Raw genomic sequence first — 23,448 nt, 5'->3', positions numbered from 1 at the left:
GAAGGGAGTGTTATCCCCCTCCCCAGGGCCAAGGATGCTCAAATAATTCTCAGAAACGTGTGAGGAAATGGATTAATTGGAAGAGGTAGAAGGGTTGGTATTGAATTGATGTAAAAAAAGGGTAGGATTTAACAATGCCCCCACAAAGCTGCAGCCTCCAAATCCAACCCCCTTCCCCAAAGCATGCTGCCCTTGGGCACAGCCCTCAGGGCAGGATTTCCAGCTCCTGGCCATCCCTTATCCCAGCTCCTGGAAGCAGAACAGGCACCTGATGCTGAGCAGTGCCAGGTTGGGACCGTGCCACAGACAGAGCTGGGCCCTCACGGTCCCTGCTGTGCTGGCAGTAACTCCACATCCCCAAACCATCCCTGGAGGAGCACAGAGCCTGGTTTTCAAGGCTCTGTCCTTTCCCAGCCCAGCTTTCCCCACCTTACCCCCACCTGAACCACAGGAATCGAGCACTCAGAGTACAAACATAGACACTCACTTTTACTATGCATATTAATAAATATTCTTTATTTAAATTTTTGCACATTGCGCTTTAACATATTACATCCAAAACATTTTGCAAATGGATGTCTACTTTGTAAAATCTTATATTCAGCTCCTTGTCATTCTGTACAGAATTATAGGTACAACATTACTTTGCCACTAGTTTGCTTTTTGTAAGTCTCACAGGAAGAGAAACATTGAATGAAAAGAGATGGCTTAAATTAGAAGAGAGGCTTGCACAGCTACTCAACTAAAGATACAAGCCTGGAGAAAGAACAAAATTAAGGAAATCACCTCCACCAGCCTCCCCCTGGAAAAAAAAAAAAAAAAAAAAAAAACAAGAAAAAAAATCACATTAATTTAAGATAAAATTTTGCCATAAGTCACTAAATTAAGTTTGGAAGGAGAAGGCGCAGTAGTCATCTCGAGTTTCAGTGACAGACAGAGTTGGATTGGGTTCAGTTGGCTCCAGCTGTGGCCAGCCAGCTGTTGCAGACGGGCCCCTTGTGGTCGTTGAGGCGACAGTACTTGTTGAACTTCTCCTTCAGGTGCTGCCGGTACTGCTCCCGGTTGCTGTAGAAAGACTTGTTGTTTGCCATGAATGATTGGATTTCATCCTGGGAGATGAACAGTTCCTCGTCAGAAGTGCACTCTGACTCATCCTGCAATGAGAAGGGGGATTTCAGAGCTCCAGCACTGCCCTCCTGTGCAGCACATCCGAGCCCAGCCCAAAGCCCAGCTGGCTGATCCAGGCACAGCACTCACACAGGGCTCTGCTGCTTTGGGGTGAGAAATAGCCAATTCAGTCATTAAACAAATCCAAATCTGCTTCAGTCTTAGCACATTCCCACGGGAAGAGGATTGATTTTATTAGCGGGTTTTGAGGAAAAGGCAGGGAAAGAAAAAGGGAAAAAAAAGGAGAAAGAAAATTGAGGGGAGGAAAAGTGAAAAAACAAAGAAAAAAGACAAAAGCAGGGAAAGAGCAAAGGATCTAAATAAGTGGAAGGAGAAGGAAAGGAGAGAGATGAAAGCTGCCCAAGGAGCCCACAGTGGGAAGCCACATTTGAGGCCTGAAGGCAGCAATAATGCCCACTTCATGTTACGGAATAATGCAGCCCTTGACAATGAGCACTTGCAACACAAGTTCTGTCACCGCATTCCAGCGACTATTTCTCCTCCTCTGCAAAGCATTCAATTATAAACTTCTCAGGGAACATGCACAGGGAACTGAATTGAACACTGGGACTCAGCTCCTCACTGGGAGTTGAGTTCTCAGCCCCGAAGATTAAAGCAGGATGCTACAACCCAAAACTCAAATGCAGTGGTTACTTACAAGGAGTTCCACTAAGCTTTTGGCACCTTTTCCAGTATCAGGGACAAGTGACATTTCTGAAGGTTCTGCAAACTGTGACACATTTTTCATATGCTCAAACCAAGGCAACTGCTGGCCGCTTTTGTCTGCGCTACAGCAGCTCTCAGCGTGTGTGTCTTTGGTCTTGTCGCGGTGAAACTCTGTGTGCGTGAGATTTCCTGAGCTCTCTCTGCTACCTGCATCTGCCAGACAGCTCCCAAGCTTCTGAATCTGGAATGGAAAAGAGCCTGCAATCAACCGCCAGCAGTGCTTCATGTGGAATGTTCGAGTTTGAGATGGAAGCAGAGGGAAAAGGGAAGGTTCAAAGGTGAGCGAGGGGAGGTATTTACACTTAAACACGTGCCTGGGGAGCTGGGGGTGGCACATTCACTGAGAGTGAGTAAAAGTGCACGTGCTTAGGAACACAGAAGGGACTCCACCACAACCTAACCTAGAGGAAGGACCTCAATTCCAAAACTTGGGATGACAAGGGAACAGGAGATCCCTGCTGTCCCATTTTCAGCATAAGTCTCAATTGGAATTTAAAATCCTTCCGTAACTACTTTCAAATGTAAGCACTTAAGAGAAGCATCTGGCAGAGCCATGTTCCTTACGTGGTCATTCTCACACTTCAAAGCTTTACTTTTCTTTTTCTTCTTTTTGTTTTTGCCTTTTGTGTTGCTCTCCTCTGCATTAGCCCAGCACTCCACACAGCTGTCTCCATCCTCCTCCTTGTCGTCGCAGCGATGGACGCAGGCATCGTCCCCTGCAAAACACAGCCAAGTTTCCTTTGAGATGCTGCAGCTCTGGGGGCATCAAAGCATCATCGTCTTCTTCCCAAACCTACCATTTTCATCATGGTTGCAGATGCCCTCAGTGCAGGCCACGTCCGAGCCCTCCCGGGACCCCGTTTCGCTGCCCTCCATGCTCGAGGAATAGCCACAGTCGCTGCCAGTACAGTGTGGAGATAAACCTGAGACAGAGGCCAAAATTACTGCCATCTGTAGGAACTGCTGCACATTCTTTAGTTATGCCTCTAACAAGAGAGAATTCAGAGAACCCCAGACAGGTTTGGGTAGGAAGGGTCCCTAAAAATCATCTCATTCCACCTCCCTGCCACGGGCAGGGACTCCTTTATAAAAACAGGTGACCACCGTTCACCCCATAAATGGCAAATGCTTCTTAAAAGTGAAAAATACTGACATTTAACATACCTTTCTTGATTTTAGGTGAGCCTAATAGGGTACCACTACTAGGACAAGTGCAAGAAGTGCTTTCATTAGTAACAATTACTTCTACACAGTTGTTGGCTTCTTCGGTGCTACCACAGGCTTTGCAGCTGCTTTCCGTGAAGTTTGAGTTCTCCTTCAAACAGAAACAAAAAACATTGCAGGCACTGGAAACAGCTCAGCACTTTGTAAAGGATACTCTTTCCATGAGAAACACCAGCTGACACTGACTGATAACAGCATTGCTTAGAATTCTTCACGAGTACAACACAACTAAACAAAACCCCAACCAATTTACCTTGACCCACAGTCACAGCCCATTAAGGCCAGCCAAGAGATCCTGAATAATAATTGCACTTAAAGGTTCCCTCTCTCCAAAAATCCAGTGGTAATTGTCTAGAAGCAGTATTTGAATCCCCAGGTTCTGGCATAACCTGAACCTCAGATTTATGATTTTAAAAAACCCAGAAGCTGACTTTACAAAGACTCTGCTCATCTGAAAGAGCATTAAATTCTACCAAGGACCAAAATACAAGAAAATCCCTCACAAATTCTACCATGGAACAGTGAGCTGATGGATGAAGCCCCAAAAAGCCCCAGCTAGCCATGTTTACCTTTGCCTGATTGATTTCCTTCTCTTCTGCTGCCTGCAGAGGAGCAGGGATCTCACACACACATTTATTTTTCCTTCTGTTCTTCCGCTTTTGGCGCTTCTTCTCTTGTTTAAGCTCTCTCACTCTCTCTTCTTCTGAAAACTCTTCACAGAGCTGCTCCAATCGACTAATGCCCTGCACTTTTTCCACAGCCATCTGTTTACAAGAGGTTAGATCCAGTTACAGAAGTCATCACTGTTCAAGCTTTTTCATTTATAAAACAAGAGAAGGAAAACAGCCAGGAATGAAATCCCAGTAGCACCACTATTGACTACAGGAGAAAAATGCCCACCAAGATGCAGTCGCTTGGTTTAGATTGCTGGAAACTCATGTGTGAGGGAGCTCTGGGTTGCACCTATGGCCCAGATTTACATTTTTCAGTGAAGAGTTGCAGATTTTAATGCATTGTTAAATCTGTGATCTCTGAGCCTGTGAGAGTAAACAAGAACTAACCAGCTCAAGGTTACACTATGATCTTTCCCAAAATTATTTTTCTCTTCCTTCTCTGGTGTTTTAGAGATTTTAGAGAGAACAGTCTTTATGAGTGAAAGATGAACATAACAAAAAAGATAACTATGTCATATACTTGTGATTAATATTAAGTATTGGTGTATGTTAAAGGAGCTCTGTCTAAAGCTCAGGATCCCACAGGAACAGAGTGCATTCAGAACAAGCTGAATACAAGAGTTTGCAATCACTTTCGTAATTCAAAACCACATCCTCCATTTTTGCTCACAGACCAACCAAAAACTGTTGTAGCCTGAGCTACTTTAAATGCAATCAGGTAGAAAAACAGAATTATTAACACAGAAGGTTCAGTGTAGTGGAATGGGCAGCTTGAAAGTAAAAGCAAGCCTCAATCTTTTCTATTCCTGTTTATTCCACATGGAAACACACTCCAGTAGTGCTGTGCATGGATGCCACACAACTCAACAAGGGATTGACTGCAACACCCTTGACTCTCCCCTTCCATCCCAGTGCTGAAAAGCAGAAAATGAACCACAGCGACAACAGGCCCAGCAGCTCAGACACAGGTTGGACAAATCTGGATGTTTTTACCTCAAAGCTCTTGCGTAAAGCATCCACCCCCAGGTAAAAGAGCATCTGCCACGTCTGCTCCTCAGCGCGCAGCTTCTGCCAGATGCGGTGCAGCCTCTCGTAGAGGTGGATGCCCAGGCAGGTGAGAACCTCCTCCTGGGCTATGTCTATTGTCTTGGCGTGCCTCTCTCTCCGTCTGGGGGAAAGGGGAAGCAAAGCACTGTTAGAGCAGCTAGGAGCCAACCCAGGGATCAAAGCAGGGCTCGTGTGTTCTCTGAGGCACAGCTGCAGCTGTGTTTGCAGGAGCAGCCTGGCAGGGCTCTGCTGTGCTGCATGCAGATGCAAAATAGAAAGGAACAGGTCAAAGCCACCACTGTGAAGTAGCACTGTGCCTTCTCACTATGCCACCTCTGGCTTCAGGTGCCATAACCTGCTCTTCCTTTAGTTTAAATGCCAGAGATGCAATTCTTTTGTGTCCTAAAATTTGCCAGAAATCACAGCAATTATTTCACCATCAGTTAGCTCAAGCTGAACAAACACAAAGGGCATTTTGTACATTACTTACCGTGCAGATCAAAAACATTTCAGTATTAATCTGTTCATTATTAATCTATTATCTATAAATCTGGTCAATCTGTTAAGGTAAAACTACTATGAAAGGATTTACCCTCCTCATTAAACAGTTATGACTGAGTTTTAAAGGTACTGAGGTTGGAACTAGATGATCTTTAATGTCACTTCCAACTCATTCTATCATGCTCCAATACTGAGCTCAGAACTTTTCACTGGATGGTTTAAAGATGCTTCAAAAAAGGTTCAGAAATACACAAACGGCAACAAAACCAACTTGAATACTTGGCATTCGGCAAAACTCAACGAAGGCTCTCTTTCTATTTCGCATATTTGAACACCTCAGTGGACAAGCAGGCAGCTCAGGGAGTGAACAAGGTCACTCCTTCCTTCCAAAGCACAGCCGACACCTTCCAAGCGCTCCCTCCGAGCCTACACCAGTACAGATATCCACAACCACGAGTTCATCACACAGCAAAGAGGCAAAAAGCCACTTTGGGCAAAGACATTGGAGAGTCAAATAAAGAAGCAAAGCGCTAGATAGCCCACTCTAGCCAATTACATACTCATACCCTCCTGCGAACTCGGGCTCGGCCCGGCCCAAGAGGTGCGCGATGAAGTCGGTCTCGCAGCACACGTGGATGTGGCGCTCGTGGGGGCAGCAGCGCAGCCCCTCGTACAGGGCAGCACAGTAACCCTTCTCCTTGCTGCAGTCCAGCTCCCCAATCAGGATGTTGTAGGCACGCAGCACTTTGTTCTTGCAGTCGGTGCAAAATCTGGGGGGAAAGAACGGGATCAGGCTCGGCGCGCCCAAACGCGCTGGGTGAGCGGTGATGTGTCTGAGCTGGGGTGTGAGAGAACTCCCCGCCTTCAAAAATGTAATTATAATAGCATTCTTATTATAGTAATTAGTATAGTATCTTCTGGCTATGATCCACCTAAATTGACCATGAATTACCCCATCTATTCTACATTACATACCCTGGATATCAAACTTCTGTCCTGTGACCCATGGAGTGGAGCCCACCCAGCAAATCCTTGATTTGAAGAAATTCCCACACAGAATTCAACTCAAAGATCAGAAATCTCAGCAGTAAGCAAGTACTGCAAACCAGGGCAAAATCCCTCTCTCAAGTAACACATACCACATCACCTTCTAGCAATTCTTTCAAGTGTACTCAAGTGAGTGATAACAAACAAGGCAAAGTATCCTCTGGTGCCTGCTGTACAAGAGTGAACCTTGTTTCCACTAGAAACATATTTTGAATTATTAGATTGCTGTGCTGATGGCCAAACGAGGGTTATTTATAACACAACGTACTCATTTTAAACATGTGACAGCTCATGTGTGACAGGAATATACTTATAATTAAAATACAGGCAAATTAAGCTCATTCTGTGTCATAAGAGGAGTAACCTTCAAGAGGCTACCAGATCTCTTGCTGGATGACTCTAAAAATGCAAGTCAGACAAGCTGCTCACATTTCAGCTCAAAGCTGCCTCCCCATGCCAGCTCTGGATGGTGTTTTTCCCTTTCCTAGTGTCTCCAGCCATTTGACAGCATTAAATCAAACATATTTTGCTGTTAGACCTACGATACCTGTCTGCTTTGTGCGGTGGAAGGAGAGAAAACAGCAGTATTATTGCAGGTTAGCACCAGGAAGGCAGCCAAGGCAGTGTTTAATGTCACAGGAGATTAAAGTTATTTTGTTTCCAAAGTGTTATTTCCACAGCACCGCCACCCCCGCGCCCATCTGTGCCCCCACAGTTGATATCAGAACCTTGAGACTGCTGGAAATGAAAACTTTTCAATCAGCACGGCAGGTCCTGTGCACATGCAACTATAATTTAATGGTTTATTTCTGCCCTGCAAGAGAGATTGAACAGCACCAGGCACAAACAAGTAGTTTAGAACAGTGCTTTAAAGGCAACACCAAACCCAAAATCTGCTTGCACTAGTGCAGTTTGCAGGATTCTGAAATGGCACACACTCCCTGAAAGCCTGAAAACAGGCAGAGCCCAAGAGCAGTGAAAGAGTGAATGAGAACACACAGTTTCTAAACACTGAACTGTAAATCATAATGTAATCCTACTAAAAAAAATTAAGACAAGCAGCTACGATTTCATCAGAGGTCTCCACATCTTCCCTTTCATTAAACACAAAGAACATTCCACCATCTTTGTGACATCAACCATCCCAGTGCAGCCTGGCAAAGTCCCCCATCACCACCAAGCTGAAATCTACAGTTTCACAAGAAAAAGCCCTCTGCATTTTGAGCACTCTGGCCTCACAAAGCCATGTATTCCCCCCAGGAAGATGCCTGCCCCCCTCACACACCTGTGTTTCCGTAGGTAGGTTTCCAAGGTTTCTAGGAGGCAGCTGGAGTCGATCAGAACCACTTCATCCCTGCACTCCTGGGACATCAGCTCCCACACGTCCATCCAGCAACCCCTGCGTGGAAATGACACCAAACTCTTCCTCACCCTGCTGGGAGGCAGCAAGGAAGCCCAGCAGAGCCTCATTCTTTACCTGACTGCTCCCTGGGAAGGTCCATAGCAGAAAATGATGCTACACTTGTTCTCTTTCCTCTTCCTGTCTTCTCTACTTTTCTTAACTGCTCTTAATTTCTTTGAACTGAGTCTGCTACTGCTCCTTTCACTGTCACATAGTATTACCAAACATTTTTCAGACCTATAACATATATATTATCAGCTAGTTATTCTTCCTAAACAAGTCCTATGGAAAATGCTGCTCTGTTCCTTAATTAAATTTGAATTCTTTATAGGTTAAGCCTTAATATCTATGAAAGTTTGGGTCAGAACTGAGATGCAGATTTTGCTGTCCATGTTTATAACACAGACTCACCATGACTTTCTAATGTTACAGCTGCAAACCAGTTGTGACTTTCAGAATATCACTTTAAATATAAACAAATACAAGCTTGAATCAGGTGAAGATGATTTGGTAAAACAACAAAAGAAAACAACAAAACAAAAACCAAACAACTTTCACTATAAAACACCCTACCCTGAATTTCAAAAATCTGTTAGAATATCAAATAACTTTACAATTCATATTTGGATGTGCTGAAAGTGACAAAAAATGGACTTTAAATAACAAGTCATGGTTGCTTACAGGCTTGTGTACACTTGACACTTTATCAGAATGGTCATTTCTGTCTTATGGACACAACAGAGCAGGAAAATGGGAAGCAGCAGCCCTGTTCCCTAATTAGAGGAGCTCTGTGTGCCATTTCCCACTTTGCCAGGTCATAGGGCTTGCATTTAGGAGAGTTTCAAATGCTCCTGAGCCCCAAACAGAGCTGAGGAGCCAAAAGCCAGGCACAGAGTGAGGACATCAAGCAACCCTGGAGTGGCATTAGCTGCTTACATAACCCCTCTAATTAAACACACTGCTCCAGCTCAAAGCCTTTTTGTGTGGAGGAAATGCCCATCTCAAGAGTTCCTTGTGAAGATGTGGAGCAGGAGCTCCATGTTGGTAAATGAAGTTTGTTCTGTGACAGCTGAGTGCCTCCACAGCCCAGCCAGAGCCTGTGCCCACTGCAGGCAGATTTATTTGAATTTATATAAATGCTGATACACATTGTTCTACCTTGCCCAAGTGCAGGTTCCACAGCATCTGTTCTCACACAGAAAAGATTAAGCTTACTAAATATAAAAAACCCCAAACCCACTTTCATGATGCTATGAATTTGCTTTATTTAAAAAATAAATGTATATATCTACACCCCTATACTCTCAGGATCTTGTGTAACACAAGCTTTAAACTAATTTTGTGAAAGGCCTGTAACCAAAATATAATAGAAGGTAATGATTAGTTCCCAGTATCCTCCTCAAGCAGCACAAGCAAAAATCAAGTGTCAAATTCCACATGCCTGCTATCCCAGGGGATTTAACTAAACCCAGGAGACTCCAATCTGCATAGAAAAATACATGTCCTGTAACAGGAAACCATGAACAAGCTTTCACAGGTTGGAGGCTTAAGCAGCAGCAGAACACAGCTGAGTAAAAACGGTCCAGACACTCCAATTAAGCCCAAGAGACTAATTTAATGGTCATCATATTGAAAAAAAAAAAAATAAAAGGAGCCACCCCACAAACAAGAAACCTCCCTAAAATCCACAATAGATTTACAGGGAGTGTTTTTCTGCTTAACCAGCTGGAATAAATCATTTCAACTTCAAGACAGAGGCATATATGCATATTGTTCAGTGGTGTATTCAAAACATGCTGTCACTTTTGAGAAAATATATTTTATGGAGTTCCAGTTTTAACCCTGCATCCAACCACAATAAAGCCCTTGGTTAACAGTTGTGCAAGGCATTTTTAATAATCCCAAGCAAAATGATGTATATTTATTTAGCATGTACCCTTTGACCTAAATGTGAGAAAATCTGCTGAGCAACCATTTTGGTCTAGAGCACAGAAACCAGTTTGTCTTTCTAATAGCATTGTTTATATCATAGTGCAGAAGCCATCCATGCCCAAAACTCCTGGTGCTTCTCTCCCTCTCCCCAACAACTATTTAGGTCTGCTACAATCCAACTGCTACTCTGGCAAGCAGATCAGAGCATAAAAATTGATCTCAATGCTTAAAAATAAATTAGTCTCAATACTATGCTTCCTTAAAATATTTCAGTTGTGCATGTTCAACACAGACTTACCCCAAAGGTTTTGGTTTGTGTGTGTCCAGGGAGTGTAGCTGACACCTTTTGTTCTTCTTACTTTTGGGAATTGCATCAATCATGTCATTCAGTTTGGACCTATGGAAAAAAAAAAGTGAGGAACTTTGTATTCTGAAAACCACTGGATCAGGTTACACTACCTCACTGTCCCCACCTCAATCTCAACTCTGCACTAACCTTCCCTACTTTTCCTGCTAACTGGAGCAAGAAGAACAAGCTGAAGCCAACTGGAAGGCCAAGACACACTGTGCTGAGCACTCCCTGTTTGCTCTGCTGACAGCTCAGGAACTAACGGCACTGGGGCATTTATTGTGCTCACCAAGCCCAGAAGGTTTCACTTTCTCAGTGTTACCTTTCTACCCAAGTGCAGCAAACTTCGGTGGAAAAAATTAACACTTTTCTTTTTTTACAAGCCAGGTAATGAGCCACACACTCTTCTTCCAGAGACCACAAAAACCCCGCAGCGCCTGCACCAGATTAAGGACCAAACATTAAACACTGGCATCTTCCAACTGCAATCATGGCACTGCAACTGGCGCTACCAAAGATTAGGTTTGTTTTTCCCCCAGTTTAGGCAACAAGCAGCTGTAATTATGGATGCTGAAGAGGAGAACGTGCTGTGACAACTCAGCATCACCGCGAAGGCGACGCAGAGAGCGCGGACGGCCCGGGCAGACACTGACCCGTGCACGTAGAAGAGCGTGTAGAGCTTCTTGGCATCAGTCATGCAGCTGCGGGTGACCGAGAGCACCCCCTTGGGCCCCACGGTGAGGGGCTCCAGGGCAGGGTTCCCTGACTCCACCAGCTGCGAGAAGAGGCGCTCCACGCTGCGCCGGCAGCCCACGCACGGCACCAGCTGCGACAGCGCGCTCAGCACCTCCCGCGACGTCACCATCATGGCAATGTTCAGGTCCTGCTGCTTCAGCATGCTGTGTCTCTGCAGAAAAAAAAAAAAAACACCACCAAAATAAAATCGTTCAAGGTTTATTCTCTGGGTTTTTCTCCTCTTTGTTGCTTCCTTTCACCACAAACGCTGCTTCAGAATAACCGTCCCAAGAATGGGATGGTCCCACAATAACCATCCTGTCCCAATTGGGAAATTCTTTGTCTCCACCTCAGCACAGATGCTGCAGGAAAAGGTCTCACACACACCAACTCCAAGTTTTCACCTTCTACTCACACTCCTTTTGTCTTTGGCACACAGAAATTCATAAACTCTCGTTGGCTTTTATGGAAATCTCATTTACAACCAGCTCGTTCTGCTCGTGACAATTTAGCAGTATTTTTCCTGGAAGGCTAAAAGCCATTTCCCATTACAATCCTACTAGCTGGAATTAAAGAAAGCACACATTACTACTCAGGGTGCAGCCCTTGACTTCAGTAGGGAACACCCAATGTGTGCTATGAATAGAACATTAATGAGAACACCTTCTAATATTGCTGACGTCAATAAACAATTGGAGATGTGTCTCCTGGCCCCTGTGTCAAACACATCCAGGCACATGTCCTCACAAAAAGCACACACCCTTCTAGTCCTCACTGCTGAATTACTGCCTTGGCTTTCAGCAGAGCTGTGCAGAGCAGAGAGTCCCTTCCTCATACCCCAACACACAAACACACACTTGAATTGTATTTTCACAGGGATTGTCACACCACCAGAGAATTCTCTGTTTTATTGTCACGTCACACCACTCAAACACTCCCCATGCACAAAGGACTTGTCACGACTCCTGGGAAAGGAAGAAAAGACCACACAATACAGCAGAATTCCCATCCACTGAAAAGAGCAAGTGCTCTCAGCTCCTTCTATGCAATATGGAGAGCAGAGGTACCATCAGGTAACATTTAAGGTTTGTGCTCCTAGAGGAAGGCCCATTAAATCACTGCCAAGCACTATCACTGTGCAATAACCCTGTTTCCTGTAATTAATTTCAGGAGCCACAGCAAAGCAGGAACGAGCTATTTTCACAGCCCAGCTGCACTTGGCATGCAGCACATGTCTGCACTGCTGCTGTCAGCCCTGAAAGAGGCAGCCCTGCAACTGCAGAGCTGCAACCTCTGCCCATCAAGTGGCACCACCCTGCAGCTGCTACAGGTGCCACAGTGCTACAGTTTTTGCCAGAATTTGGCACATCAGTCTCTAGGATTAAAGTTTCTGGGGTACCACAAAACCAATTCTCACTACTGATCTCTATAAAATCCACAAATTGGCACAAAAATTCCACCCTGGTATGGGCACTGATCATAATAACCCAATCTCGAGCAATCCACACTTCCACTTCAAAGGGTGGTTCAAAACTGCTCAGAAAAACAAAAATCAGGATGTATTTAGAAGCTGCAGCCCCCACTGTGAGTGCTGAGCTCTCAGACTTGCAGCAATTGCCTCCTGACAAGACAACGTGCAATAAATGCTGAGGAATCCAGAGCACAACTGAGCCCAGTGCACTTTGGTACCAAGGTGTGATTGCTCCCAGGTGCTGACGTGTCTGAGGCATTCCAGGAGTCACAACCTCCCGGAGAAGCAAAAAACACAAACCCGAGGAAAGCAAAAATCTCACTTTGTAGGAAACATGATTTACCTGGATGAACTGCTTCAGCTGTGTGCTGTTATTCTGATGTCCATCGAGGTTCAGCACATTATCAGGAAATTCCATCACCATCTATGCAAGAGAGGAAAAACATTTTAAAGAGGAGCTTTCAGACAAAACAAACAAATGAAAAAAAACCAAACAAACAGAGCATTAGTTGCTTTACTTTCTTGAGGGAAATAAGACTGAAATTATGTTAAATGCTCATTCTTTTCACATAATTACTGGAGCTTGGGAAAGGATAAAAGTAACTATTTCAGATAGTGAATGTCTCAGTAAAGCAATAAATGCTTCATTAATATAATGTTCTAGAGGCAGTTTATAAATGACAACTTTTAAATAGCTGCTAGAAAGCAAAAGTTGCTAAATGGACCATCAGTGTTTATATCATCATCTGCATGACTTGAGACCCTGCTTCAATTAAAAAAAAAAACCCAACCCCCCCCCAAAAAAACCCCAAAAAACCAAAAAAAAAAAAAAAACCACCAACAAAACAACTTCAACATCAAATGGACCCAACAGCTTAACTCGATTTATAAAGCTCTGAGGAAATAGTCACAACAGTTTAATGACAGAGTCGACTCCTCCAAAGGCTAATTTCAAACCATATTAACCCAACAAGGTACTCCAAGGCATAGTTTGCTTTGTGTGATTGCAGCTGCAACTCTCAAGAGGCTCAAAGCAAAATGTTAAGCCTACAGAACAATGTGATTACTTGTAAGTAATTAATAACATTTCTTATCAAATTACTGAAAAACAAAGAGGGCAATTTCTTGAGAGGAGGCAGAAATCGGCAAAGTAACTTTCAGTCAAAAATCCAACTGTGCAACCATGGAATAAAATGAAAGCAACTAGAAAAATGTGTAAAGCCTGGCTGAGTTCCCTTCCCTGTCCAAACTGAGAAACAGGGAACTTGTCAATATGAACACTGAAAGTTCACTTTAAAATCTGAAAGGCAAAACAACAACTTTGGTTAATAACCCCAATGCAAATGAGCACCAAATAAAACTGTCTGATTCAGCCCTTCTCCTCGCTGCACCTCCCTCAGCTGTCTGGGGAAGGCACAATTCCCTGCTGCCTGCCTGATCACCAGCACTCCCTCCAGAGCACTCCACGCTCACTGCTGCAGGCACTGAGCACCTCTCCAAAATAAACAGCATTTCTAGGGAACAAGGCACTGTTCTGCTGCCCCGTGTGCCCCAGTGTGAGGCTGGCACAGCTGCCTTATCTGTGTGCAGAGCAGTGCCAATCCTGAGCCATCCCCACCAGTTTCTGCTGCAGATCTGGAGGTTCCCTACACCACTAATGTGGTGTTTCTGTGGGCCAGGAGCTACAAGCAAAAGTAAAAGTTTTATCTGCTAATAACAGAGACAAGAGATAAATCTGCCCGTTTCTCCCCCCTCACCTTCATCTCCCACTATCAGACAACACCCTGAGGTATTTCGTACGACAGAGCAAAAGAATCAAAGACTAAATTAATTCGTGTGTCTGATGAGATTTTATTAAGTGGTTAAACATCAACCACCATCACACCCTGAACTGGAAGGGAGAAAAAAAAAATCCTGTAATACCACATCAAATGGAATGCCTTCTAGAAACCATAAAAGCTGCTTAAGAAATGAAAAGGGTTCAATACTGAAACCTCCTTTAATTTCTGGCTGAGCCAGGAGGAACAGGGAAGTGAGGAGGTGAAGAATCCACGCAGGGCAGCAGCATCTCCCTGCACCTGAGCTGCTTCCTGGCTACTACAAAGCAGATTCCAGATGAGGAGCACATGGGCCATTCACTCCTCATTTGCAATCACTAATCACTGATTCCACATTTAAGGCACAGATTAACTCTTTCAGCTGGCTGCTCCCACTATTTTTAAAATTTGAGTTTACAAAGAGGTAACAGAAGCCAGTCACTATCAATAACCACCATTAGTTTTTAAAGATAGTGCTGCAGATGTAAAATTCTGTTTCAAAGGCAGCTGCAGGTCTTGTAATAGCTCTCATTAAGTATTTAAAAAATAAATTATAGATGACAGACAAGGAAGCTCAGAGTTCATTCACTTGCTGCTGCAGAATTTTTTTTAATAAAATCCTCCAGAAACCACCTAGAAATCCAAACACTGTAACAACAGTAAGAGAATGACAAAAAAAATGGACATAAGGTAAGATTTCTTCATGGTGAGGATGACTTGCACTTGCATAAATGCCTTTTCTCCAGATGGATATAAAACTGATTTACAGCTAGAGGACCCTTTCAATCGTGAGGATGGTGTAAAAAGCAGCAGGGCAGCAGCAACACAGTGCAATTACACAAAGTTTGGGCCTGGTATTAAATTCTGGCACTAAACCACAAATGGCATTCTAGGTTTGCTGAAGTCATCCACCTGGTAGAGCTGAATTTTCACTCTCAACCTATTACACACAACAAAAATAACAAGAGCATGGCAAGTCTCATGACACAAACGAATGGGTAATGTTTATAAGGAGTCCAGGAAGGATTAAAAAAAATTAAAAAAAAAAAAAAAAAAAAAGAGAGAAATCCAAGAGCTTAAAACCACATGGAAAATGAATGGGCAAAACAACTTTCAAGGTGTGGCCAAGACACCAAAAAACTCAGACTTTCACTGTTCCTGCACAGTCTGGGTTTTCCAGGTCATCAGCCCCCCAGGAGAGGCAGCTTGAGAGGAAACTCTGAACACAGCTAACCAGAGAGAAGCCAAAACCAGGGATTATATTTGGTAAATTAATAATATGCCACCATTCACATTGATCAAAACTAAAATACAGCAATGGGACTTCCTCCAAATGCTGCAAAACCAGACGGGGCCTGTCTGAGGACATTCAACACTTTTGTTCTGGAAGGTGGAAGAACGGTTTGGGTTGGAAGGGACCTTGAAGATCGTCCAGTTCCACCCCTCTGCCATGTGCAAGGACACCTTCCTTGGCTGATAAAACTCAGGGATTCTTCCATCCTAAACATTAGATTAGGAATTTAAATCACTAAAAGTAACAACAGTTACTCTTCCACTATCATGAGAAATCAAATTCTAATCATTAAGATACCAAGTTTACTAAGTGCAATATTATTTTCAACACATTTTGCTGCTTTAAGAATTAAAACAAAGAGCAACTGGCTAGTTAGAGATTTTTTTTTTTCCATTTGCTCCGTGTTCTCCTACAATGCAATTTCTGCGTTCTCCTACAATGCAATTTTTGAACCTTCCTCTAAACTCACGAGGAGAAGGACCAGAGAACCTCCGAGCTGCATTTAGCTGATTTTTCCACTGAATCTTCTGGAAACGGCCAAACCACGTTTTCCAACTCCCAGCACCACCCTGAAACGGGAACTCTCAGATTTGTTACATTTCTGCAGGCTCGATAAGCCCGACTTCACGCCGAAGCTCTGGAAAACGCCTTTAGCCTTTTTCTTGCCTGTGTGAGAGCAGAACAATCGGGCGGTTTTAAGCCGGGTTTAACGTTAACATGGCTCCCTTCCTTCCCAGCAGAAAAATGGCTTTGCTCCACCCTTGAGCACCGAGCCACGCTCGTGGCTCCGGCACAACTTGTGCACAGGCCCCGGCACGGCGCTAACTCCCTCATTATGCGGCTCGCCCGCTCGCAGAGCCGGCCATCAGATAAAAAAAGTTGCCACATTGAGCTCGGCTAACCCCAAGTGTTGCAAAGTCCCAAAGATTAACGCCGCGGGAGCCCGAGGAGGAGCCAGCGAGGCCCGGCGAGGAGGAAAGGCCCGGCCCGGGGAATTGCAACACGCGGGAGGCGCGGGAGCAGCGGGACGGGCGGCGGGGACTCACCGTGAGGGTGTCATCGATGTAGAGGGGGATCTGCCTCTTCTCGAAGGGGAACTCCTCCTCGCCGTCCCGGCACACCGCCACCAGCCGCGCCATCGCTGCTGCTGCTGCCGCTTCCTCCCCGCTCCAGCCTGCGGGCGGCCCCGGCCGGAGGTAAACACCCGCCGCGCTTCCCCGCCACACTTTCACCAGCAGCCGGCACCCAGCCTGCGCTCCCCATCGCCTGATTCACCACGCCGAGCCCGGCCCACCCACCCCGCCGGGAGGGGACCCGCGCGGGCCGGCAACGGGCCGGGAATGCGGCAGCACACGGGCACGGTGCGGGGGGAGCGCGGGCAGAGCCCCGGCGAGAGGGGGAGGTGGGGATCACAACGGGGAGACGGAGCCCCGGGCGGGGATGGGGATGGAGATGGAGCCCGCGGGGGAAAATGGAGCCGCCACGGGGAGATGGAGCCGCCACCCCCCGCCCGCCACCGGCCCAGCGCGGCCGCCGGGACCCGCCCAGCCCGGCGCGGCTCTGCGGCTCCTCCGCCGCCCCCGGCCCGCGCGGGGGGAGCGCAGCCCAGCCCGGCGCTGCCCCGGGCGCCCCGCGGAGCGGCCCCAGCGCCCGCCCCGCCGCCTCCCCGCGGGCTGCAGCTCGGCTGCCCCGGCAGACCCACCCCTTCCTCCCGTTGCTGCGCGGCCTCGCCCGGCTCCCCACGCGGGGCTGCGCTGGCGGGGAGCCGCCCGGCGGGGCGGGGAGAGCCCCATGCTGCCGCCCGTACCCTCGCCCCCCCCCGGGAGCGCTGCCCGCGGCCAGCGGGCCCTTACCGGCTGCTGGCGGCGCTGGGCGGCCCGGGCGCTGTGACAGGCGGGCGGCACCGCGGGTCCCGGAGCCGCCTCCTCCCTGCCCGCCCCGGGGCCGCCCCGCCCCGCTCTCGCGAGAGCCGCGGGCACCGCCCGGGCCCGCCCCGGGCACCGGCCTGGCCTCGAGGCCGTGGGGCGCTGCGGCCGCTCCGGCGGCCCTGAGGGACGCGGGGCTCTGCCCGGGGCGTCGGGAACGGCTCCCGGCGGTGCCAGGAACGGCCCCCGGGCCGGCGGTTGGGCCGGGAGCGGGTGCCGGCCCCGGGGCGTTGGGGGTTACAACGAGCGGGGCCGGGCCGGGCGTTACCGCGAGTGCGAACGGCCCCGCCGGCAGCGCGGGCTGATAAAGCCGCGCCGAGATCAACGCTCTGAGGCACGGCCAGGGGCGGGTTTTGGGGTGTCCTGTGCAGGGATAAGCGCTGGACTCGCTGTCCTTGGGGCTCGCTGAATTCTCCGCCTCACACGCTGCCCCGGCATCAAACGCGGCTGGTGCCGAGCCAGGCCGAGCAGGATTGAACAGCTCTGCTTGGCGCCTGCAGCACCCCAGAGCAGCCTGCCCGAAATCCTGTGGCTGCCTAAATTAACCAGCCCAAAAAAAAAAAAAATGAAATCACAAAAACAACAACGAACCCAAAGTCTTTCTTGAACTATGGAATAATACATCTGACCTGTTCATTCTTGTTGTGTATGTATATAAGTAAAGCCCTCACAGGAAAATGCAGGGCAGGTAATAAAGGAGCAGGATTCTTTCCTGTCTGCATAAAAGGGATGTGCAGTGCAGGAGCTCATTTACTCGAGTTGTAACGGGAACTGCAGTCGGTGTGTTCATGGTTTTCTGCAGCAGGAAAGCTGGGGGTTTGTTACTAGAGAGAGTTTCTCACACCAGAGCACTCTGAACCACGATGAATTTAGGTCTTTGCAGGAATGTGCTTTCCTGTGTCATTCCTCCCTCCCACATCAACAGCAGCATTGTCCCAGGTTCTGTATTCTTGGAGTGCACATTGATACAAAAAGCACCATTACATTAATACCGTTTTTATCCATGGATTTTTAAAGGTTTTTTTAAGTCGCTGGAACACGTGGCTTGTTTTGTTATCTCCAAGGCGGTGGAAAGGCAGCCAGCCCCTTCCTGTGCTCATTTGCATGAGCCTCTCTGCCTGGAAGAAATACCTGTTCTCTGGGACAGGGCTTTGAAATACGATACTGCCTGGAATCTTCGGGGCAACTTCTGACTTCAAAAGAGACACCACTGCAGCCGGGAGAGGAGGCTTGCTGGAGCTGATCCTTAAAAATAATCAGATGTGTTAAGGAGTTAGTGATGTTTCATAAAAAGTTAAGGATAAATGTAATCAGCTTTACTCTCCCACCATATCCCAGCATTTTTCTACCCTGCAGCCCTACAGAAAGGTCATTTGGTGGAATTATGGCAGCAAAGGGAAAACGATTTCTGTTTTCCTCTGCTTTACTATTGCTGAAGTAGGTGACACATGATGGTTGAAGCATTAGTCTTCCTGCTTGAAACATCTTCAATTTTTACTCATTCTGTAACAACTAAATAAAAGTTTCTGATTTTAAAAATTATACCTTTGATGTGTACAAAGGGATCTTTGTCTAAAACAGCCCAGAGTGAAGTGAAATGCAGAGTTCCTGTTCCTCCAGCTGTGGAGAGCAGCAGTGTCCTGGAGTTCACTTTCCACTTCTTTTCAAACCCAGACAGAGCTGTTTGCTCCTCCTGTGATCAGAGGATGCCCAATTGCATCTCTGGGTTCTTTCAGAGGCCTGGGCAATTCTCTTGTGTTCACAGGCTGGACACTCAGCATTCAGAGCTGCACCAGTGGCTTCAGGGCAGAGCTCCGTGCATTTGTTATCCACAACAGGCAATGAGAATTGTGTCTCATTAACTCACTGGTGAGCAGCCCACAGAATCCCAGAATCATTTAGGTGGGAAAAGACCTCTGAGACCATCAAGCCAAACATTTGATCCACTGGTGGACCAGCCCAGAGCACTGAGTGCCACATCCAGTCATTCCTTGGACACCTTCCAGTGCCTGACCATGCTTCCCATGGAGAAATTCCTCCTGATGTCCAACCTGGACCTCCTCTGGTGCAGCTTGAGGCCATGTCCTGTGTTTGTGCCACTTGCTGCCTGGGAGAAGGGACCAAAACCACCTGGCTACAACCTCCAACTTACTCCTCAGAGCATTAGAAGCAGGAGAAGTGTCAGCATGAGAAGCCGGCCTTGGTGAGAGGTTTGTTCTCGCTGCTGTTGTGCCAAGCACAGCTGCACCCTGAACTGGCACCACCAGCCCGTGTGGAGCTCACCCACCCGGCCTCCCACGTCCTCCCTGCTCCAGCCAGAGCAGCTGGCACCTGGGTGCCCCGTGCTTGCCCAGACACAGCTCTGCCTGGCACACCCAGCCCGCTCTGAATCACACCACAGGCTTGTGCTCACAGGCACGGCTCGCTGCAGGTCCCGCGCTTTAAATATTTCAAAAATTAATATCCATGAGTAATTCTGCATAAATGAGTAGTGCCAGTTGGTTCACGAGGGAGACCTTTCTTCCCTAGGCAAGTCTAGGAAGTGTTTTAAAATAAACACATCCACCAGTTACCAGAAAACTCTGCTATAAACTGACAACTGTTTCTAAGAGGTTGTTGCCAGTTCTTGCATCTGTCCCCAGGATAACACAGGCTGCTTTGCTTTCATTCTCAAGACTACTTGGCTTTAAAGTTGGAAGCAAACAAGCATGAACTGAGCGTGGCCACAGCCTGCAATCCTCAGACTTCACCTTTCTGCTGGCCAGGGGCTTGGAGAACTTAATAAATGTATGACTCTTCCACAGCATGTCTGTCTTAAGGAATCTGATTTAGAGGCTTATTCTCCAAAGGTTTGATGATTCATCACTTGTGAGAGACAAGGAGAAATATGGAATATGGCCCATGTGTACTGCTGTAACTCCACTGACACTGGGCATCTATCACCAACTACCATTGGTATTCTACTCCTAAAGTGTTTATATCCCATTATTGAATTCCTCACAATCTTTAAGTGTATTTCTCTTCCCACCGACCTGATGAGGTCAGGAAGAATTGTCACAGTCAGGAAAGGGAACACAGAGGGTGCTGTGCTCTGGCCTGGCCAGGAAGAGTGACAAACTGAGCAGTTCCCTTCTCAAGCCATTGCCAGAACCCTGACCCAGTGCACTGCACTTCTTTCCATCTGCAACCTGTTTGTTTGCTAATAAAAACTGATACCAAATGTCCTCCCTTGGAGACATCTCAGCTGGAAAAATGCAGCATTCAATGTGCTGGTCTGCAGGTTGGAGCTGAATTCATTCGGTATCTTTGTATTTTCTTATAAAGTGCTGCTCTTATCTGCACCACAACCTCCAACAACTGCTTTATGAATCCATCTGCAGTTGAGTTTATCCTTCAGAGCATCACACTTTATCTCAGGTCTTCATTTATATTCATCAGTGGGGACGGAAGTGAAATTTAGCTTTAATTCTAAGGCTAATTGAGGTTTCAGTATATGATTAACATTCCACAATTACTACCATCAAAGTCAAGCATATGCATAAATCTCTGCAGGACTGGGGCCAAAACATTTTCAAGTATCCACTTATTAAATACATTTTATATAAAGAATTATTCTTATCTATTATTTATGCAGGGGCCTTAACTAGGTAAATCTTGACACAGCTAGGCCTCTCTCTCCATATAATTACTCCTCATCTTACTTTTCATCTGGTTTCTGCTCTACCTTGTTATCTAATTCCTTGGGTATGAGCACAGTTCACTAACTGTAAAACAATTTACTCTCAGGAGCAGCAGGAATATTCAGCAACCTTCAAACCTAAGTTTTCAGGATAATGTGGAACAACTCCCAACAGGTAAGATCATCAACTGTATAATCTGGTGAAATTAACCATTAAAGAGTAATCAAGACTAAATAATAAAAAGCTCTGCTAAATTATAAATTATTGCAACACGTTCAGGAAAAATACTGATTTTTCCATTAAATGCCATCATCCAACTACAGCAAACAAAGTCCAGCTAGTCCACTCAGCCAAAGTGGAATCACCAAAACTTTAATACTATATTTCTGGCGTGCAATATATACATAATTAAACAATTAAAAAACATGTACCCGTGCAGTATGCATAATGTAAAGGCAGCCTTGCTGTGGATTGTGTCTATCAAGATGTTCACAGCACCAGTCATAACGTTTGCTAGCAAGAAAAACAGTAATTGATTTTTGTTAATAGCACTAATCAGGCATGGCTGTGACAGCTTGTCCTGCCTTCCCACCGGCTCAGCCTCCATTCCTTGCTTTTTCCTGGAATCAGGGGGCTGCACAACCTTCCAGCAGCAGGGCACGCTGCAGCCCTTGACCAGCAGCTTTGTGAACACCAGGCTGAGGTCAGCGAGCACGAAGAAGCCCAGCAGCAGCAGGCACTGGGCGAGCACCCAGGCGCAGAAGGGCAGGTTGGCCATGCGGCGGGACACGGGCTCGGTGCCCGCCTGGCACGGCTGCAGCAGCGCCCACAGCCCCAGCACGGCCAGGGCCAGCCCCCCGAGGGCCTCCAGCCAGCCCCTGACCGAGCTCCTGCGCTGCAGCAGCCACAGCCCCACCTGCACGCTCGCCAGGTAGATGGCCAGGTAGCCAAAGAGGGAGAAGAGCCCTTCCCGGTTGGCGTCAAGGAAGCCGAGCCGGGAGCCCCGGCCGTCGCTGCCGTGCAGGATGAACGTCTTCAGAGAGGTCGTGCTGAGGAGCAGCTGGTAGAGCACAGCCACAGCCAGAGCCACGAGCCAAGCCTTGTGTTTGGGGAATATGGCTAAAAGCAGAGAGGCTGCGAGTCTCACCAGCGCCAGGGTGAAGAAGAAGTTCCAGTGCACGCCGTACTCCGAGGTGTGCTCGTGGTACTCGATGGATTTAACGCTCAGCAGCCGCCCGACGCCGAGGGCAATCAGTGGCCATACAGAAAACACCTGCCTGGCCAGGCTGGAGAACCTGGGCTGAGTCCTGTGAGGCTTCTGCCGAACCTCAGGGCAGACGAGAGCATTTCCAAAGATGAAGGCTCCCACCCCCAAATCCATGGCCCCGGTGCCGTAGGTCTCGGCCTTGGCGTATCGCCGGGGGTACTGCGGGAAATCCACGGCCAAAATGCTGATGGATGTCAGCACGTTGACATAAACACGGAACACAGTTATTGCCGGAATGCACTCGGGGTCCAAGCGTGCCTTCTGGAATTCTTTTACAATTTGCCCCAAGGGCACTCTGGCCTTCCATTTTGTCTGGCTGTATATTCTGGAAAATATTGCGGCACAGAAGGCAGCAAGGATAACTGGAATGAAAAAGATGATTGGGGACAAGACAGTGCAGGAGAACACGAGAGGAGACACCAGCACCAGGAAGTCCAGCAGCAGGCTGTACGTCCTTGAGCTTACAGGTTTTCCATGGTGCAGGTAGTGCAGGATCAGGAGGAGCCCTCTGCACAGCAGGCACAGCGGAGGAAGGGATAAGCCTGCAGAAATTTCCAGCAAACTCGTTCCGTTCAGATTGCTGATAAAAGCTTCTTTCAGCTGTTTTTGGGACATTCTTCTCCCTTCCTCTGAAAACACAAAACGTGAACTTGAGGTAGCTTTGTAAAACGGGTCTCTGAACTCGTTATAAATGAATCACTTCATTAAAACAATATTGATTTCATCAGTTATTGAGTTGCTTTTCAATTGAAAGAACACAGAGCAGCACTGGAGCTGGCCTGGGAAGCCAAGGACAGGCACAGGCTTAGGCTTGAGGAAGCTCCGGCATTTTTCATCCTGCTGCGTTCCAACAAGATGCTTCGTACGTTTCTGAGGGAGATCTCTAAAACATCAAATTCTCCACTGAACACTCACATGGTGAATAATCTTACTGCTCTGTAGAACACACGTTGCCACATCCTCTGTGGTGCACAGATATGTAACAACGTGATCCTACCCAACTTTGTGCTGCCTGGTCAGTACCAGCAGCAGCTGCAGCCCCCAGGTGCCTTTTTACAGCAGGAGAACCCTGCGGGGTGGAAAAAGCGTGAATTAACCAGGGGTTCCGCTTACCGGGAGCGGGGCACGGATGGCGCTGAGGGGCCGGAGCCGGCGGGGCCCGCGGCCGGGCCGGGGCCGTGAGGGCGGGA

The 23,448-nt window shown here is 47.3% G+C and overlaps 2 protein-coding genes across 3 annotated transcripts; both read right to left on the bottom strand.

Moving 5' to 3' along the window:
* Positions 1-487: 487 nt before the first annotated feature.
* Positions 488-17,289, bottom strand: GGNBP2 (gametogenetin binding protein 2). Of its 2 annotated transcripts, none has more exons than XM_063173631.1 (14): positions 17,240-17,289; positions 16,433-16,560; positions 12,619-12,699; positions 10,723-10,976; positions 10,019-10,117; positions 7,672-7,785; positions 5,900-6,109; positions 4,785-4,959; positions 3,687-3,881; positions 3,058-3,208; positions 2,691-2,816; positions 2,458-2,609; positions 1,826-2,074; positions 488-1,154 (listed from the first exon to the last, which is right to left on the bottom strand). In XM_063173631.1, exons 2-14 carry the CDS (start codon positions 16,523-16,525, stop codon positions 951-953), a joined length of 2,103 nt encoding a protein of 700 aa, XP_063029701.1. In that variant the 5' UTR covers positions 16,526-16,560; positions 17,240-17,289; the 3' UTR covers positions 488-950. The 2 variants fall into 2 exon arrangements, with proteins under 2 accessions (XP_063029701.1, XP_063029702.1); XM_063173632.1 differs by having other exon boundaries at positions 5,906-6,109; positions 17,240-17,288.
* A 4,053-nt stretch (positions 17,290-21,342) lies between these two features.
* On the bottom strand, positions 21,343-23,424 carry PIGW (phosphatidylinositol glycan anchor biosynthesis class W). The gene is made up of 2 exons (XM_063173964.1): positions 23,372-23,424; positions 21,343-22,887 (listed from the first exon to the last, which is right to left on the bottom strand). Exon 2 carries the CDS (start codon positions 22,871-22,873, stop codon positions 21,353-21,355), a length of 1,521 nt encoding a protein of 506 aa, XP_063030034.1. The 5' UTR covers positions 22,874-22,887; positions 23,372-23,424; the 3' UTR covers positions 21,343-21,352.
* Positions 23,425-23,448: the final 24 nt, after the last annotated feature.

This window comes from Melospiza melodia, chromosome 21, assembly GCF_035770615.1.
Source record: "Melospiza melodia melodia isolate bMelMel2 chromosome 21, bMelMel2.pri, whole genome shotgun sequence".
NCBI classification, from domain to species: Eukaryota; Metazoa; Chordata; class Aves; order Passeriformes; family Passerellidae; genus Melospiza; species Melospiza melodia.
The sequence above is the reverse complement of the archived record's forward strand: the minus strand, read 5'-3'. Positions and strand labels throughout refer to the sequence as shown.